We start from the raw sequence: 20,708 nt of genomic DNA on the forward strand, positions 1-20,708 counted from the left end.
TGTAAGATTCTAGACATCGCAAATAAAAATTATATCCGGCATCATAAATTAAAATTATATAAGACATCACAAATTAAAATTAAAGAGAATCCATAAAAGCAAGATACAAGATGGATTTCTGTCGAATTTTTGACAAAATGTTATTAAAAGAAAACATCTCATGGAATGCTCTGATTGTAATAATTGTAGAGAAAGTTTTGGGCTTAAGAGAGTTCATTTGGAAGGGATAAGGAACTGACAAGATAACAATTAAATACATTTGAAATTCTCATGCAAACATATACTAGAAAGTGAAATATATATATAAATGCAAGAGGAATTATCACTTATTATTTTTGTTTTCAATGTAATAAGAAACATTTCTTTGACTAATGATGTTCAACTTCCTACATGATCTCTTGCTAACATACACTGAAAATTCAACTCAGAATCCATTAAAACCTTTGATAACATAAGTTAATTCTAAAACAACAAGCACTAAGTCATTGTGGCACGTGTATGCCATGAATGAAAAACCTCAAATACTGTACATGTAAAGTGCTCACAAGACCAAGATAAACAAACTATTTCATTTAATCATTGACTCAATTAAAATGTGCTCTCATCTGCCGATTGTGACAACCTTCTATTGTGTGATGTTGTCATTTCACATTTGAGCTCCATTAGAATATCCTCCATGTTGTACTCTGATCGCCAATTTGCTAACATCGAAAAATGCTTTAGTTCAACCATTCCATTTTCCTTGTTTACACAGGTCATGTTGATCCAAGAAAGAAATATGACAGTTGGGGGTTCGATTGGATAGTCCTTGTCGCAGAATAATTTTAGCTGATATATACAGTCATCATGCACTGAATTATGTGGTCCAATGATTGTTCCTGTCCAAGACCGCATATAAATATCATCTCCATCATCCATTCCATAGCTGACAGTCCCATCACCAAATCCTTTCTCTCCTCTTTCTAGCTCTTCCAGCAACTGAAAGTTTCTTGGAACAACAATAAGATATTAATTGGCCATACGATCTGATTTGAAATAGCAGAGATTTCCTCGCTGTTGATGTTCCTTCTCCGCTAATTCAAGAAAATAGATTGAGTTAACACTTATTATTGCAAACACAACTTCATAAAATGATTCGTTATTTTTTAACAAAATTACTAAGATAAGTTTACATCTTTTTTAAAAGTTAAAATTGATTAAAGAATTTATTTTATAGAATTGAAGAAAAAATAAATATAAAAATTATATATTAAAATAAATAACCAAATTTTAAAAATAAAATGATATAGAATCACATACCAATCAAATAAATTTGAACATTACTCTTATGAAATAATTTGTTATTAAAAATAAAATAAAATAAAAAACTAAAATATAAATATACATCTTTTAAAAGCATGCTCCACACGAACAAAATTCTCCTAGAAAACATGAAGGATCTTGGTATCTCTTGTTAGTACATTTAAAAATAAAAAAAATAAAAAATTCTACCTGAGAATCTCTGTTTTACAAAAACTGCCATTTGGGTATTGTTTTTTAACTTGTAGTGGGCTCTGTAAGTAGAAAGTCATTGGCTCTGTAAGTGCAAAAGTCGTAGTCAATTCAATGGTAAAAATGCACCTATTCAAACAGTTGCAGGTTAATTTGCTTGTCAAGAAGACTTAATTCTTTTCACAAGAAGAAGGTTGGTCTGGTGTTAGTGGACATGGTCAATGGCTTCTGCATAGTTGGATGTGGTAATCTGGTATGTCAAAATTTTCTGGGTTTATGCATGTGAGCATGTGTTTTTAGGATTAATAACTAAATTTGGTGTGGATGGGTTTGACAATGATTTGATGGATGAATTATTATAATGAGTTTTTGAATAGGAAAAATTCTGAGCGTGTGAATCTCTTTTGCAATTTGAAAGGGTAGGCTAATTTTTTGTTTCTCAATTTCATTCGTAGTTTTATTAATTCATCTTAAATATTACTCCAAATGGTAGAAGCTTTTCACTTTTTGTACTTTGAGCTTTTGGATTTGACCATGTCTTTTTCTTATGTTTCAAATCAGACTCTATAATTCATCATCAAGATAGAGAGATTTGCACTTTTTTGCACTTTTGTGTGATGTCTAGATGTAAACAAAGAACCATCATTATCTCTGCTCAATTATACTCTGGGCATTGTGAATTTTAATTTATGAGCAAGTGGGAGAATTAAGGACTGATCTTCAAAAGACATGCAATCACTGGACACTAAATTGATATTTTCTTTGATGAGAGCATACAACTTGGCATTTAGCGCCTTGCAGGAGGTAAGCACTAATGGCTTCGAGAGATACCTAATTGAGATCTTGAAATTTGGGGATTCAAGCCTTGTACATATCAAAATTCTTTAAATGTTAAAGAGTGAGGGAGAGAGGGAAGATTGCCAGCAAAATGGCTATTAATATTTTATTTTACTTTTTGGGTATTTAATCATACAATATTGAGTGACCCAAGTGAATTCAGCTGAGCTCTCTGAGGGTCAGCATATAATGTGTTATGCCATGCACTGCAGTGACCAACATCTTCATTTTTTGATATTTTCCCTGACATTTCTTAATTGATTAACTTTGTCCCTTAACACTTTTTACTTTCCAGAATTCAAATTAACCTGTTTCCTAGGCTATATAAGCTGATGAATGGTGCATTGTATCTAGGTAATTCTATTTTGATTTCAGCCATTCGGATTCCACCTAGGCTGGTAATCGACTGACATGCATGTTGAATAAGTTGATCTTGACCTTCTATGCTTGATAAAACCAATAAAGGTTGCTTTTCCCATTTGAAGCATTGTCATTGTATTCTATTTCACTTGTACTATAACCATACTGTTACTATGATTGCATCTTTATGGCACTGATCTCTTTGTTTACTATTTTGCATGGATCACTCTTGAAGTTGCTATTTCTATGACTCTTTCTATAACTATCACTGTACTTGTTGCTCTTGACCCTGTTCTCCAGATGCCTTGTTTCAGGGCTTAGGGATACTCTATGATCCTTTTGCCTCTTTGATGCACCTATATGAAATAAGGCTGCCTGGGACTTCTTTCGTGCTCAGACCATACTTTCAAGATATGGAGGTTTAGAAGAATATGATCATGGACAATGTACAACAAGACAATCCTTCACCCTTTATGATAACGACTCAACTACTTCAAAGAATATATGGGACCCTTCTCTTAGCAATCAACAAAGATGCTTAGATAAATTGTAGTGACTATTACAACATTGGAGTCGTCCCTTTTACAATGATGTTTTGTTTTCCTATCTAACCCATGACCCATCTTTTCTTCTAAACCCAGACTATAAGAGCACCCAATGCATAATAAAGTAAGACTCCTATTCTTGCAAAGTAGGGTGTTGAAACCCTACCTTCTATCATGGATCTCTAATATTCTGAAAACTATACTTGGAAGCTTTGTTTGCTGAAGTTTGTCACATCCAAAACCCTGCATGTACTCTGCATGGCCAGTTAACTGCTTCTTGTAAAATTTATTACTGCCCTTTAGGGAAATGGTAGGTGTGTGAACAGTCTTTACATGACTGTTTATCTTGCTAATACTTCATTTCCATGATTGAGGTGTAAACTTAAAGAACTCTAAGTGAGCATGGAGGGAAACTCTAAATGCGCATGAAGACATGACTCTAAGCCTTAGTCACCTCCAACCAATAGATGAACTCTACTTTGCATGGCCAGTTAAACACGGGGAACATGATAATCTTGAAATAGCACTTTCTCTTTAAGCAAAGGTGGATCTTTATTGATTTTGAAGATTTTAAACTCTTCTACTCCAAATAAAGAGGAAGTTTAATGCTTTAAGCATTATTCATGTAGGCCAAAGGCATTTTTCAATCATTTTGACCCACGTAAACTCCTCTAACACTTTTGTATAAACCTCGAGACTCATCATAGTCTATTTTTTGGCCTGGAGCAAAAAATAGGTAACAAGCCTATCATATACTATTCATATCTTATCTTGGAATCTTCTTGTTGTCCATTCATGGACTGTCCTATAATGATTGTGACAAGATTTCTAAGGATAAGATATATGGCTTGCACTATATATTCTCATGATTTTGCATGCTTCAAGGAAAAAAACATTGTCTTCTTGCAAGGACTGCAATACTTTGGGACTGTGACTTGTATTTTACTACTGCTCTAACATTGTTTCAGACCTAGGCTTTTTACATATAAACATCTATCTTGAATGTATTTTCTCAAAGGGTAATGATAATTTGGGTTTCTTTGCACGATATTGCGATCTCACTAATCAGCTTACTCATTATGCTTATGACTGCTCATTAACCAATCACAATATGAACAAGCTTTAAACAATGATATACCACTGTCTTTTTGTCTTTGTGTTTGCTCTTTTTTGAGGTTGAAGACAAGTTCGCCATGGCTTGAAGTGCTTCATTGGGCATAGACTTAATAGTCCCTAGACTGTTCACTGCTCTGTGAAAAAGGGGTCATGAAACCCTTAATGTTACTGCTCTTTCAATGTGCACAAAAATCACTACCCTCTATTTTGATGAAACCCTTAATGGTGCTCCATTACTAGTAGTATTATGATAAAAGATGAGAACTATTAACACATATGATTGAGGACTGTGATTCTTTTGTTGCACTGTTAGTGAAGTTTAATAATGCTACTACGGGTATCTTCTTATTTTGCTATGTGTGAAGCTCTATATTCACCTTCATGTCTTTGTTTTGTCATGAAATATCTAAAACAAACAATAGTTTCTTTGTATTTACTATGTCTTGATATCCTTTAGAGACTATATCATGTTCTGATCATGCTCTATGACTATGAAATCTCCCTTTTGGTTCTACTTTGATGACTGTATCCACTAGCCTTTATCATTAAAAGCCCTTTGAATGGCCTTTTAATGCTTTCTTCATGCCTTTGGTACCACTGCTCTTTCACTGTTACTGCTACTCTAATCCATCTTGATGCATTTGGTGCTTGAACTCTCTGTCCTTTAGTAGCCTATTGCATAGATTTGACTTTGTTTTGAAGATCTTACTGCTAAAACCCTTTATGTATTTGATTTGTTCATTGTTCACAATAATTTTAATTGTCTTCCCTTTTTATGGATGCTCTTATCACCAACTTTTCCCAACTATTATCCATGAATTTGGCTATGTGAGAACTTGGTTGTGACTGTGTGTTGAGGCTTTATCATTTCTATTCTTGCTTGGAGGCTAGAGGTTGTCCTAGAAGACCCTATCTCTGGAATGTATTTGATCATTATAATGCCACTGTGACAAATGGATTGTTTGACATATTCTAATCTTTGATTTGTTGATGGAGACCTTGATATACCTACTATCATGTTTTGTATGAGGGTCATTACCCTTTCATGGTGCATTTGACTGTCCTGGAGATGGATACCTTCTACACTGTGTTATGCTTCATAATTGATATGCTTGGTATTCACTGCCTTTGATGGATTAGACTATCTTTGATGTATTACCATTTTAGGTCTCTGCTACATCTCTTTAGGGACTGCACATTGTACCTTTCTCTAGGGTTTGAATGACTGTCTTACTTTAAGACCTGCCCTTTGATACCGTAAAGGTTGCTATCTATTCTCTTTACTTTGTGATTAATGACTATTGTAGCATGCCTTTGGCTATGATATAATCATAGAACTGTCCTTGGGACCTTATGACTGTCATATCTTCGTTAAGACCATTTGGCTTGTGAATATTGCCCAAACCCTTGTACCATGCCTTTTTATCAGTCATTTTGGCTATTCTTTAACTATATTATATCTTATGACTGTCACAAAGGCTTCCTTCAATCATTATATATATTCCTCTAATTATACTTGCTTATATACTGTAATGAAACTCTGTGTTTCCTTGATCTCTAGCACTCATGGAGTTGTTACAATGTCTGTTGTTTTAGCTATAGAATCATTGCAATTATTTTTGAAATTTTCCTTTTGAAATTATTTCAACACACACATGTAAGTACTATTTAAGTAAGTAATGGTTGTTTTATCATGCAAACAAGGGTAATCGTTACCTATGTAATATAACATAATTTTTTTGTTTTTGCAGAAATGTATTTATAAGCTCAAAGAAGGGGATAAAGTTAGGGTGTTGGATTCGTTTGATGGTGTTGCTATGGGCATTGGGCGGATTCACTCCCTATCTATTGTACATGGAGTCAAATTGAAAGGAATGAGAGATGCAAAAGTAAACATTTTAAAGGCCACAAGTAACACATCCCTTGCTTATGAAGATAAAATAGATGGAGTTGTCCATTTGAAAGAGAAAGAGGAAACTTTCACATGGTGGCCACTAAAACGTTTGCCAAAAATGACATAGTTGATCATGTTTATCATGTACTAGTTGTTAGACATCTTGGCTCAAGTGCTTTATACAATATTTTGAATGTGTTGTTCAGTGTTCTTAATTATCATGGTATATTTGAAAGAGTTGGAAACTCTTAGAAAAGTTTGACATTTTTTTATTATATTTACATATTTACTCTTAGACAACTTTGACATCTTATAACTTGATATATAAATATATTTTCATTATATTTTTTTTATTGCAGATTACCTTTATTTATCATGATGTTGAATCAATCTTTTAACTCTAGTATGTTGTAGCTTGTTCGTATATGTAATATTTTTATTTGCTTTTATGTTCTAGTTCAAGTTTAATATTATGTTCTTGTTTTTCATTTTGGCCATGGCTTTGAGCAAAAGTTTACATAAAATGTCAACGTTGGTAATTTTATAAGGTTGTGAATTTCTCAAGTCTCCAACAACATCTCATATCTTTAGTTTGTCCATGACACATTATTATTTGGTGAGTTTACGAACCAAGAAGGTCCAAGATTTCAATAGAGTGTTGGTTAATTATGAACAAGTAGTTGGACAAAAGGTAAATGAGGCCAAGTCTTCAATTTTATTCTTAAAATATTTTTGCCTTGAAAGCTTGAAGATTAAGAGGATCTCGAGTTTTAACATTGCTCAATTGCCTACCACATATTTAGTCATGCCTCTTATTTTTAGAAAGCCCATGATTATTGAGTAGAGTATTGTCCTTAACAAAATTCACAATATGATCAATTCTTGGAAGGAGTGCTAGCTCTCATTGGCTAGCATAGTTACTCTCATTAAATCTTCTATGTTTGTTGTCTCGATCTTTACATGTCTACATTTTAGATCCCAAGCAAGGTGACCAAGGTTGTAGAAGATGTAAAAAGAAGCTTTTTATGGTGAGGATGAAAAGACAATTATAAATACAATTTGGTCAAATGGGATAAGATTTGCAAGCCTATCAAAGCTGGGGGGCTAGGGATTTGAAAATGCAAAGGAGATTAATATAGCTCTTAGTGCCAAGCTAGTTTGAAGAATCTATGAAGAGAAGGATAAACTATTGAATAAAACAATTCGTGCTAAATGTATTTAAAAAAAATGATTTTTTGTTTTATAAGGACATCCTTCTTCCTTAGGGTTCCAGTATTTGGAACTTCCTCAACCATTGTAGAAGTGTCATAAGCTTGATTTGAGATGGTGCTTGGGGATGGTAGAACTTAAATTTTGGTGAGATTGATGGTTGGAACTTGGATGGATCATACACTCTCCCCATTTAAGGCCATTTTCTTCACACTTTGAAGATGTTGTAGGTGATAGGGTTGCAGATTAATTGGAGGTCCTTCCTACCAATAAGTCTTGGAATGTTCTTGATACCTTACCTCTATGGATGAGTTAAGGAATGCCTATGATGATGTCCAAATGGATTTGGTCAAGTAATATGTTTGTGGCTCTAAGGAGGTGGATATATTAATTTGGGGCAACAATGGATCAAATCAAGTCATGGTTAGGGAAGCAATTCTTAAATACTTTTCTAGCATAGAAAATTTAGATCACGTGGATAGTAATAGTTGGTTTAAATAGGAAATTTCAAAAAGGCACACTTTCCTTTGTATCATTTGGAAGAGAAGAACTCTAATTGTGATAGATTGATATCCTCTGGTGATACAAAGGTTCTCAAGATGTGTGTTGTCTGATATTGAAGAGGAAGACAATAATCACTATTTCCTTCACTACAACTTTGCCTGATATCTTTGGACTAGATTTCTCGTGAGATGTGGTTATCTTGGGCTCTCCCGAAGAATGTGCCTAAGTTGATAGAAAGCTGCAACTTCAAAGTTCATAGCCTTGGCTTGAATTTTATATAAAGTGTGGCTCTAACTATTATTGCTTGGAACATTTGGATTGAAAGAAACAAGACAGTGTTTCAATATTCTAGAAAGTTGAAAGACAAAGAATGAGATTTATTGTATAACTTGATTTGTGAGATTGGGGATATTCATATATAAGGACAATATATGGTCAATTAAATCTCATGAGTGGGTGTGGAGGGATTCTTGGTCATGCATCCATTTGTTGGATCTCTTCTCTTCTCCTTTCATTCCCTATTCTAGTCATGTTTTGTGGCTTCCTCTAGATGTTGGTTGGCTAAAACTTGGTTGTGATGAAGCAGAAAAGAATAATGTAAGTAAAGCTATTTCCAGGGGAGTTTTTAGAGATGGAGTTTAGTCAAATGGAATGTTTCTTAGGACTTTGGTTAGTAGTCTAATAAGATGGTTGAGATTAGAGATTTGATGTGGGACTAATGATAGCCAAGGAGAACATATGTAAGAAATTTTGAATTGAGGAGGACTCCAATCTGATTATTGACTCCATGAAGGGTGGAATAGTGTACAATTGGAAAATGGAAGCTATTATTAATTGAGCTAAACTATGGGTGATCAAATATTTTGAGAAGGTTAACCTCTCTCATATAAAAAGAGTTGGGAACTGGTTGGCAAAATTGGAACCTTGCAAATGTTGGTGTCACTTTTCAGAATAGTGATGGTGTTTGTGATAGATCTTGGTGGATATATTTCCATTTTTAAATGATTAGATTGATGTAAGATGATATAAAATGGCCTCCTGTGATGGTGGGAAAATGATGAGTGATAGATCAAGAGGAAAGCTAACCCTTTCCCTCAGAGAGAGATGAGAGATTCACTTATTGATTATCCTTCAAACACTTTTCACCATTACATTAGGAAGATAAGGGGTAATTCACTAGATCCAATCTCCATACAGAGATGATAGATCAAATTCTTAATGAATTAAGGATGTTATGATGGTCCCCTTATTCCTTTGTTTGAAATGGAAAGGAAATGATAAGATTATGTAATGCAAAAGTGACAAAGAATCGATTATAACATGAGATCTAAATATGGGATGAAGATGTGCACCTGGATTTGGTAGTAAAATATCGAGATGAAGTCATCCTGCAAATTTGACAAAAAGTTGTCCGGATCATGGTGGGAATGTATACGGTCCTTTGAAAAATCCGCAAAACGAAAAGGGTTTTTCTACCTCTGCAAATGAAGCCTGAATCTGAAATTACAGTTGTGCACTTGTAACCTACACATAGAAAAGAGAGGGAAATGTGTTGGGATTGGAGGTTTGCCTTTAGGTCAAACCCTAGTTTTGGAATTAACCAAGTAATGAAAGAAAGTACTTGCAAGTAGATGTAAATGAAAGACTGAATTGTAAATCACCTCAAGGGAGCTTGTAGTAGCAATGTTGATAGAAATTTTTGTGTGGAATTGAATTTTGAAGGCAATCTCCTCTTCAATGGTTGAATCCTTGACTTGAATGCAACACCCAGTCTTGAAGGGAGACTTGAGAATGCTCAATGCTGGAAAAGAATGCTTGAATGCTTGAACATATCCAACTTCGACATATCCAACCTCTTGTGAAAATGAGAGGACAAATGCCCCTTCAATACATGTTTGAAGGATTTGAATTTCATCATGCGCTGACATCGGGGAAATTCCTCGCTCATTGCACAACCCACAAGACATGCTCTAGAAAGGTTCTACCTAAAAATAGGGCAGGGATAGGGGTGCCACGCCCCTATCCTGGGAGGAAAAGGGCACCATGCTCCTTTCCAAGGGGGGACAGGGGCATCACGCCCCTTTCCTACCCCTGTCTCTAGGGCAGAGTGATGCGGGAGCCAAGGAAGAAGGAGTTTTTGCATGCTGAGCACTCTCCAGTCTTTGATTAGGCTACAAGATTCGAGTTCACATGGGTGAGGAGCCTAATGCAGTTGTAAATTGCTAGGGTCACAATTTTATGACACTATATTTAGCCCCCACTTTAGCGGGAGTATGAGCGTATGTCGATACTGTCGATAAAGTACAAGGAAACAAGATTGAAAGACTTTCACCACAGCAAGGAGGTAAGACGTGCCAAGCCCCCAGTGGACTTAGGATCTTATGACTTCGGTTGACAAAGTAAAAGGGAAGATCGAGAAGGGGGAGAACCATGACTGTGAGTAGCAAAGTTCCCTTCACTATGAGTCATGAAAGCAAGGATAAAAAGATTACAAAGCAAAGCAAAGTTCACTAAGTAATTCTAAGTATCACAAGAAGGAAAGTATGAGCGAACTGTATGCCCCCACGTTAAAGTGATCGCACACACCTTATTGGGAGTGATTGCTTTAAGGTAGGATACACCAAGAGAGACAGAAAGAGAGCATGTTATCGCAAGGATTTAGCTCCCAATCAAGGAATAAACCCAAGGATAATGAACACAAAACACAAGGTAGTGTCATTGTCCTTAGGGTTAGTATGCTGTATGATAACTCATGAATATCATGTATGTATGTGCATATAATAATCTTCATTCCGCAAGAAATGACACTACCTTCGAAGAAAGGGAAGAGAGGATGTCTTTTGAGTCAACATGAAAGAGACCAAGAGAAGATCTCAATGCTTTGCAACATCCCCAAGTAGATATTAAGGGAACAATAGAAGAACAAGGATACACATAGAAGAATGGTCACAAAAGAGAAAGAAAAGAGAGAGAAAGATATGTAGTGCTAATATTGCTAACCTAGCATGACATCTGCCTCCCGACCTTGCTGATCACTATTTCAGGAAGGCAAGCAACATGCGAGAGGAGAGATATCAAGCACAATAGATGGAGCTATCACAAGATCCAAACAAGGACTTTTCTGACGTTGTAAGTCGCTTTTTGTTCGATTCTAGGAGATAGGATTAAATTTTGTGAAAACTAATCTGATAAATCTTTGTCCACATCAACATACTCATACTCACTGTTAGAAGAATTAGGAGTTTTATTGCCATTATGAATAAAATTTTCACCCATTTCTTCATCAAAGTTTAAAGCAAGAGGAGAAAGAACATGAATAGGAGTAAAACCAACACATGTTTTATGCAACTTATGATTTGGAGATGTTGGTTGAACATCTTGCTTAGGAGAAAAGGGAATCATGTCAATTGTTGGAGTCTGAGGAGACTGAGTATTTTGAGGGATAGCTTCGTGAGCTCGAACATAACATCTTTGTCGGTGTTCTCTCGCACAGTGATTCCATCGAGTCTTAGTGGAAGGCTAAGAAGGAGGAGGAATATTTGAAGAAGGAGGAATGGCTTTCTCCTTTATAGTGGAAGGTTTAGGTTGAGGTCTTTTTGGTTGAACAATAGGAGAAGCAGGGCTCTTCTCTCGATAAGAGGAAGGAGGTGGTACTGCACCATAGAAAGGAGGAATATTAGGTGTAGGAAGGAGACTAGGTCCATCATGAGGAGGAGGTATAGGTTTAACCTTAGGAGGAATATTGTTGTTCTCCTTAAGAGAAAGTAAAGTCACATCCATAGGAGTAGGTGGACAATTTTCCTTAAGAGGGAGATTAGTTCTATCCGAGAGGGGAAGAAGATCATATTGAAGAATAATAGGAATATCGAGTGTTGGTGATCTAGGTTGACTTAAGGATAAGATCATATCGTTCTTCCATTTTTTATAAGATTGAAAAAGAGCATTGCTCCTTGATGGAAGAGATTGAAATTGTTTAGGCTAAAAGAGATCAATAGTAACATCGGGGTTTCTTTCAGATGGACAAAATAAGCTATGGTTCACAGTTATGATTTCTCCATTGTGAGGAAATTTAAGACACTTGTGGATTGGAGAAGCAATAGCCTTCATGGAAGATAGCCAAGGATAGCCCAACTTCACACAGAATTGCTCAGAGGAAGGTATGATAACAAAGTCATCAACCATGGATTTATCATGAACTTAAAGAGGAAGTGTGATAGAACCAATGGTAGGACAAGAGAAGCCATCAAATAACTTCACAACTACACTAGAAACATCATATAATGGTTTCTGCAATCGTAAAGTGAAAAGATACTCTTTAGTTATGACATTAACCATGCAAGAGGGATCAATCAGGGCACCACGACAAGGGATATCCTTAACCTTCACAACTATGTATAAAGGGCCATCGGGTGCTCTAATGGTCTCACTAGGGTCAAATGTAATACAAGGATCCTTAGGTGAATCTTGTGTTTCTACCATGTTAACCAAGTTTGGAGCCATACAGATGAGTGTTTCAGAAGAGAGAGAACTAGGCGCAATCTCAATAACATTAGAGGTATGAGATGACAAGGGATCAGTGAAAATCTTAAGATTTTGATTGGAGGAGAAATTGATTTATTCCCTTTATCATTCACACCTATTGTAGCATTCACATGGTTGTTGTTGATTGGATCATTAAAATTGATGAAGCTTTTTTTTGGTTTGAACTTCGCAAACAGTTGTTGAATACTCTCTCCCTTATCACTTGGAGCCACAAGAGTGGATTGCTCAATTTGACTCACAACCAATTGATAATTGTGGAGTGTTACGCACTACTGCGAAAAGGAAGTAAACTTAGACAAAAGAAGCTTTTCCCTGATATCTTTTTGTAAATTAGAAATAAAAATTCTTTGAATATCATTATCAGGCACATGAAAAGAAATTTGAGCACACAAATGTTACTACAAATGAAATCAATCACTTTCTCTTTAACACCTTGTTTACAATGCATTAAATCAGTCAAAGTGATTTTAAGACCAATGTTGTTTTGAAATTGTTGGATGAAAGAATTTGCTAGTTGTTGAAAGGAAGTGATAGAATAAGAAGGCAAAGAGCAATACCATTGTAAAGCCTTATCTCTTAGTGTTCTTGTAAACTGTTTTGCAAGCAATCGTTGATCATAAGCAAAATCAGTACACAAGGTTTGAAATGTTTTAACATGTGTAAGAGGATCACCTTTTCTATTATAGAGTTCCAATTGAGGGATCTCAACATGCTTAGGTGGCACAACCTTAACAATATCAAGAGAAAGTGGGCTTGCAACATCAAAGGTGGGCACACTAAACTTGGATTGACTCATAGAAGCAATTTGTTGTTGTTAGGAAGACATAGTTTGGGCAAGATTGTTAATTGTCATCTCTGTAGAAGAATTGATGTTAGACATAGGTGATTGAGAAGGTGGTGTAAAGTTGTTGAAAGAAGGCATAGACTGAGAATAAGGTGGTGGGACATTATGATAAGTAGGCATTGGTGATGATTGGGTAGGAAAAGGGACACTTAAAGGAGGAATAAAGTTGTTGAAGGAATTGCCCCCTTGTGTCACACTAATTGGTTGAGGAATAGTAGGAATACCCATGGAAGACATAGGTAACGATGGAGGATTAAATGAAGAAGAGGGATTTCCTCCATGACCTATGGTTGTAGGAATGACATTTTGAGTTGATGTAGCCATGATGTTGGATGTGAATGTAGGAATACTAGTAATAGGATTTGTCAAAGGAATAGAGGAATTGACATGTGTTGAAGGTTGTGAGTAACCTAGGGTTTTGGCATAACTCTTGATAGGCATGACATTAGAATCAACAATATGTGCAATGCCACACTATATCAATTCCATTCTTATCATTTTGAAGCATGCATTTAAGACCTTTGATTAATGGAAAAGCTTCACTATTAGGGTATTCTTGGGACATCCATTGTTGAAAGCTATCAAAATGATTGTCCAATGTAGAAAGTTGATCTAAAGAAACCCTAGTTAAAGCTTCTTCTTCATCATGGGATCCATCAATGGGCACATGATTAGGATGGGAAGAATTAGCATGATCCTCATTAAAGAAGTCACCCAAAGTAGGCTCCATCTCCTTAGTAATTAAACCTTGGGAAGCCTTAATTCTAATGCTTCGTCTAACAGGGATAGGATAGGTAGGACTAATACTGGTAAAACTCATGCACCAGAGGGAAAATTTGAAATTTGAATTGTGAAACAAAACTTGCAAAATTTAAGTAATACAAAATTTAAGAAAAATGATTACACAATTTGAACTTTGTTGGAGGAATGGAATGACACAATTTACAAAAATGAAAGGAAATTGGAATTTTTAAAATTAGGGCCAAGGGAATACCACTTAATTTTAAAATTAGGGCAGACTATAATTAACCTCTTAATTTTAAAAAATTTCTTGAAAGTTGAAATGTTGAATTTTGAAGGTATTACCGATTCTAGAGGGTTCAGAAATTGATAAAATCAACCAATCTTTCGGATTTAGGCTAATAAATATAGTCATAATAGTTGCCTAAAATTTTAGGAAAAAAGTCAAGGATGGTGACAGGAACGCACATGGTCTGACCAACTTTTCTCAAAAAATTTAGGGATGGATATTACAATGATTTTAAAGCTAACCCCCAAAAATTACAATCTCTAGATGGGTGAAATGAAGGCACAAAGGTGAAAATAAGACCCTATTAGGGTTTTGAAGAAATAGAGGAATTGAAGTGCAATTTTGAAAAGGGTCAAACCTAATGGATAGGGACACCTTGGAAAATGTTTAGAAATCTGAAGGTAATTGAAATTAATTTGAAATTCACACAAAATCCAATTAATTTTATAAATTAGGGTTTGATGACCTAACCCCTTAATTTTGAAATTTGAATTTTGGGATAAAGGGGGGAAATTGAAAATTTGAATTGTAGAACTGAAAACAAATCTCATAACAATCAGAAATCTAAAAATTGAAATCCATTTTTTTTTTTGCACAAGTTCAAGATGATTTTTGAAAATTAGGGTTTTAACAAGTAACCTCTTAATTTTGTAAATTTTAACTGCAAATTGAACAAGACAATGAGGAAATTGAATTTGACAAACAAATCAATTTTTAGATCTAAGACAAACACAAGCAATTTTTTACAAATCACAAGTTCAATTTTAATTTTAAAAACTAGGGGTTTTAATGAATTAACCACTAAGTTTGCAGAAATTTGAAACTTGTAAATGAAAAATATGTAATGTTGTTCAAAGGATAGCATGCAAGATGTCGGGTTCACCAAAATGTGATGGTGGGAAAATGATGAGTGATAGATCAAGAGGAAAACTAACCCTTTCCCTCAAAGAGAGATGAGAGCTTCACTTATTGATTATCCTTCAAACACTTTTCACCATTACATTAGGAAGATAAGGGGTAATTCACTAGATCCAATTTCCACACAAAGATGTAATGAATTAAGGATGTTATGATGGTCCCCTTATTCCTTTGTTTGAAATGGAAAGGAAATGATAAGATTATGTAGTGCAATAGTGACAAAGAATCGATTATAACTTGATATCTAAATATGCGATGAAGTTGTGCACCTAGATTTGATAGTAAAATGTCGAGACGAAGTCACCCTGCAAATTTAACGAAAAGTTGTTTGGATTGTGGCGGGAATGTACACGATCCTCCGAAAAATCCGCGAAATGAAAAGGGTTTTTCTGCCTCTACAAATGAAGCCCGAATCTGAAATTACAGCTGCACACTTGCAACCTACACACAAAAAAGAGAGGGAAATGTGTTGGGATTGGGGGTTTGCCTTTAGGTCAAACCCTAGTTTTGGAATTAACCAAGTAATGAAATAAAGTACTTGCAAGTAGATGTAAATGAAAGACCGAATTGTAAATCACCTCAAGGGAGGTTGTAGTAGCAATGCTGATAGAATTTTTTGTGTGGAATTGAATGTTAAAGGAAATCTCCTCTTCAATGGTTGACTCCTTGACTTGAATGCAACACCTAGCCTTGAAGGGAGACTTGAGAATGCTCAATGCTGGAAAAGAATGCTTGAATATTTGAATGCTTGAACATATCCAACTTTGACCTATCCAACCTCTTGTGCAAAAGAGAGGACAAATGCCCCTTAAATACATGTTTGAAGGATTTGAATTCTGTCACAGGCCGACATCAGGGAGATTTCCCGCTCACTGCACAACCCACAAGACATGCTCTAGAAAGGTCCTACCCCAAAATAGGGTAGGGACAGGGGCACCATGCCCCTATCCTACCGCTGTCTCAAGGGCAGAGTGTCGACAAAGTGATGTAGAGGCCAAGGAAGAAGGTTTTTTTGCAAGCCGAGCACTCTCCAATCTTTGATCAGGCTAGAGGATTCAATTTCGCATGTGTGAAGACCCTAATGCAGTCATAAATTGCTAGTGTCACAATTTTATGACACTACACCTCTTATTGCTGACTTCAAGGTGCATCCCCCTACTTAGAGACTTCAATCAGTTTAGGCGATTAGGGTTTTGCTTGGTTTGTTATGTTTACTTGGGTTTTTGTGGGCTTGTTCTTTGGTCATAACTTGTATGGGGAGCTTTGCTTTTCTTGTCCATGATTGTGACTTTTTCTTGGTCAGTGGTGGCTCTTCTTTCAATTTATGTAGTAGTATTTCTTTCTTGGCAAAGTCTCTTTACTTTATTTTATCGTTCTTGGACCTAAACCAATTTTACATTAACAAAATAAAATGGACTTATTATTTTAGGAAATATTCAAGGGGAATCAAATATGGGACCCAAAATGGGAGTTACAATCCCAATACATGTTTAAAATATATTTATCAAACAAAGTGGAAAGAATTTTTTTTTTTGGGAGTGATAATTAGAAGAGAAGTGAAATTGAAGTATAAATAGGAGCATACAACCAAGGAGATATCTATTACGACATTTTTCACTTTGTTCTTTGTATTGATGGGTGTATGAAGCTAAACATCAAGGATAATCAAATTTTAGATCAAGTTAAACAATTGTTCTAAAGTTATATAGCTTCAAATTGTAGAGAAGTTGAAAGTTAAGTGTTGGCATATGTGCAGAGCATGATGACATGATGATATTGTATGTTGTCATTGATGTCAATATGTTGAAGTATGAACCGGTATGGTGTAGTAAGCAAACTGGCAAGAGAACTGGTATGAAAAAGTGAAGCGGTATGTCTGTTCAAGGTGAAGTGGTATGTCTATTCAAGGTGAATCGGTATGTTGGAATAAGAACTGGTAAATGTAAGTTTTGTATTGGGGTTTCATTTGGCATGACTACCGGTTGATAGTCTGAGCTTCAGGGTTTCCGGTTGATGGATTCCAAGCTTGTGCAATTCAACCGATGACATCTTGTGATGAGTTAGCATTGTATGAAGACCAAATAAGTGTTGCCACATTAGCCTTGTGTGCATGAAGGATTTCCTTGAGGATCTTGCATGGAGAGTGATCCTATCTACCTCGAGAATGTGGGAAGTCTCTCTAAATGATGGAGAGTGCGTGATGAGTTATTAGCTTGTATGGAAAGCTAAGGGTTACCGGTTTAAGTCCTTGACATTCTTACTGTGTTTTACTGATAGTAATCTAGTTTAGACTGGTGTTAATACTTTCCAGTCAAAGTGCACTATTTGCAGTCAAACCGGTTCAGGTAAAGTGTTTTTACCTATACTGATTCACCCCCCCCTCCCAGTACTGGTTTGGTACTAACTGTTCATCATTTATTCAACAATTGGTATCAAAGCATCTTCCAGGTCCTCTGTGTTGTAAGCTTAACCGCTTGAGGAAAAGATCCTAGTCTAATGATGAAGAGGAAAGGTCCAAAGTTCAATAGAGACAACTTTAAAATATGGAAGGACATAATGAAGATATACATCAAAAGTATGGGTGCTCAACACTAGAGCTATGTTGAGAATGCTTATGTTATCCCTACCGGTACTCTCACCGATGATCAAAAGAGAGAGATTCAAGAGAATGGGCAAGTCATGGAAGCCCTAATCAGCAGTCTATCTAACATTGAGTTTATTGATGTTCAGGATAAAGACAATCCCAAAGAAGTATGTGATGCTCTGGAGAATATCTATGGTGGTGATGAGCATGTGAAATGGGCTAAGGAAGAGAGCCTTAGGGGAAAGTTTGAAGACATGCGGATTGTTGAAGGAGAGACCATTCAACAATATGAAATAAGAATCAAAACTATTGTTGGGGACATCAAGAGTGCAAGTGGTATAATAGATGATTCCACTGTTGTTAGCAAAGTCTTGAGATCCTTATTACCGATCTATGCAATAAGGGTTGCTGCTATTCAGGAGTTGAGGTCTATAGACAAGACAAAGGTATCCCTAGACTCCATCATTACTAAGTTGACAACTTATGAGCTAAATAATTATGATGGCAGTATTCAAAAGACTAAATCAGCCTTTAGAGCATCTGCTGCACCATCTAGAAAGGGCAAAGAAGCTAGTACCAGTGGTGAACCAAGACAAAGAAGAGAAATGGATGATGAGGAGATCCTGATGGAATTTGAAGCTCTTCTTGCCAAGAGACTTCCTAAGGGAACCGGTAAATACAGAGGTAAGCTCCCTTTGAAATGCTTTTCTTGCAATAGGATAGGACACATTGCTATAAACTGTCTTAATGGTAATAACAAGGACAAACCGAAGAGGTTCAAGAAGTTCAAAGGAGGAAACTAGAGAAACTGTTTTGTAGCAGTTGATGAAGGTGTCACTGATGAGGAATCAGAAGATGAAGAAAGTGAAGATGTTGTGTTTGTAGCAGTTAAGGAAGATGTGTCGGACAAGAAGGCTCTTGTCTCCCTCTTTGATAATTCCAATGAGTGGATTATTGATAGTGGCTGTTCTCACCATATGACTGGTGCCCAGAGTAATTTTCTATCTCTGGAAGAGTATGATGGTGGTGTGGTTCATTTTGGTAATGATGCACCATGTATGGTAAAAGGCAGAGGGTCCATCTCTCTGAATGGAAAAAGAAGTGCTGACAATGTGTATTGGGTAGAAGGTCTCAGACACAACCTTTTGAGTGTTGCCCAGCTGAATGATAACGGGCTCACTCTGGAATTCAGAGATGGAGTGTGTAAAATAAAAGGTAAGAGTGGTGAACTGATGGCTATCGGTATGCAGACTAAAGGTAACCTATTTCAACTGAATGCTAATGTCAGTACATGTCTAATGGCTAAGTTTGATGATATCTAGATATGGCATAGGAGACTCGGCCATGTAAACTTTGATAATATTGTGAAGGCCAGTAAAATCAGGGCAGTTAGAAGATTGCCTATGCTAAGCAAACCAAAGAATCCTTTGTGCAGAGAGTGTCAACTGGGTAAAATGTCTTCCTCAACCTTCAAAGGTAAATCTTTCACTGCAGACAATTTGCTTGATCTTGTGCATACTGATTTGTGTGGTCCTATGAAAACTAGGAGTGTGCAGGGAGATAGGTATTTTATGATTCTTATTGATGATTGCTCAAGAATGATGTGGGTCACATTCTTGAAGGACAAGTCTGAAGCCTTTGGAAAGTTTAAAGCCTTCATAGCAATGGTTGAAAAAGAAATCAGTAAGAGGATTAAGTACCTTAGAACTAATCAAGGAGGAGAATTCACTTCTAGTGAATTCAACAAGTACTGTGAAGAGAATGGCATCAAGAGGAAACTGTCTGCCCCCTGGACTCCATAGTAGAATGGCCTAGCATAGAGAAACAACTAGACTATAGTTGAAGCAACCAGAACAATGTTGATCCAAGGAAAAGTTGTTCACACCTTTCGGAGAGAACTGGTGAGCACTGCAGTCTACACAATGAACCAGGTACTCATCAAAAAGGGTAAGGATAAAACACCATACGAGTATTGGACCGGTAAGACACCAATGGTAAGATACTTTGGAGTGTTTGGTAGTAAATGTTATATCAAGAGGAGTGAACATCAGAGCAAGTTTGATGCTAAATGTGATGAGGGAATATTCCTAGGGTATTCCACAAAGAGAAAAGCTCTCAAATGTTTCAACAATAGGACTCAGAGAATATTTGAAAGCATCAATGTTAGAGTTGATGAAAACTCTGAGAAATCTAAGGAAACCGGTTGTGAGCAAGGAGGAGATGAACCAGTAGTAACCTTCTTGGAACTGGTTGCAAAACAGCCTAGCACCAGTAACAGTGCTCCTACATTGATAGATGCTGATGCTGATGAAGATGAGGATGAAGAAGAAAAGCAAGAGGAAACAACCAAGATCATTCCTAGGTATGTAAAGCTGAATCATGATCCAAAGGAGATCATAGGAGATAAGGATGCAGGAATTCTTACAAGAAAGAAAACTCTTGCATGATCTCTAAATTTGAGCCTAAAACATTCAAAGAGGCAAATAAAGATGAAGACTGGATCAAGGCGATGGAAGAGGAACTTGACTAGATAGAAAAGAATGGTACATGGTCTCTGGTACCCAGACCTAAGCATAAAAATGTCATAGGCACCAAATGGGTTTTTCAGAAATAAGCTGAATGAAGATGGCACAGTGGTAAGAAATAAAGCTAGATTGGTGTGCAAAGGATATGCTCAAGAAGAAGGAGAAGACTATGGAGAAACCTTTTCTCCAATAGCTAGATTGGAAGGAGTTCGTATGCTTCTTGCATAGACAACATTCAAGGGATTCAAAGTATATCAAATGGATGTAAAATCTGCATTCCTGAATGGAATACTAGAAGAAGAGGTGTAT

General features: G+C 36.1%; 1 protein-coding gene across 1 annotated transcript; it reads right to left on the reverse strand.

Moving 5' to 3' along the window:
• Positions 1-588: 588 nt before the first annotated feature.
• LOC131042063 (ubiquitin-conjugating enzyme E2 variant 1D-like) lies at positions 589-1,000 on the reverse strand. The gene has a single exon (XM_057975369.1). The coding sequence runs from the start codon at positions 916-918 to the stop codon at positions 589-591; it is 330 nt and encodes a 109-aa protein (XP_057831352.1). The 5' UTR covers positions 919-1,000.
• Between the last annotated feature and the right edge of the window lie 19,708 nt (positions 1,001-20,708).

Source organism: Cryptomeria japonica, chromosome 5, assembly GCF_030272615.1.
Source record: "Cryptomeria japonica chromosome 5, Sugi_1.0, whole genome shotgun sequence".
NCBI classification, from domain to species: Eukaryota; Viridiplantae; Streptophyta; class Pinopsida; order Cupressales; family Cupressaceae; genus Cryptomeria; species Cryptomeria japonica.

Bases quoted from the DNA above. Each gene is read 5' to 3' on its own strand.
- LOC131042063 (XM_057975369.1), bottom strand. From the start codon at position 918: ATGGATGATGGAGATGATATTTATATGCGGTCTTGGACAGGAACAATC.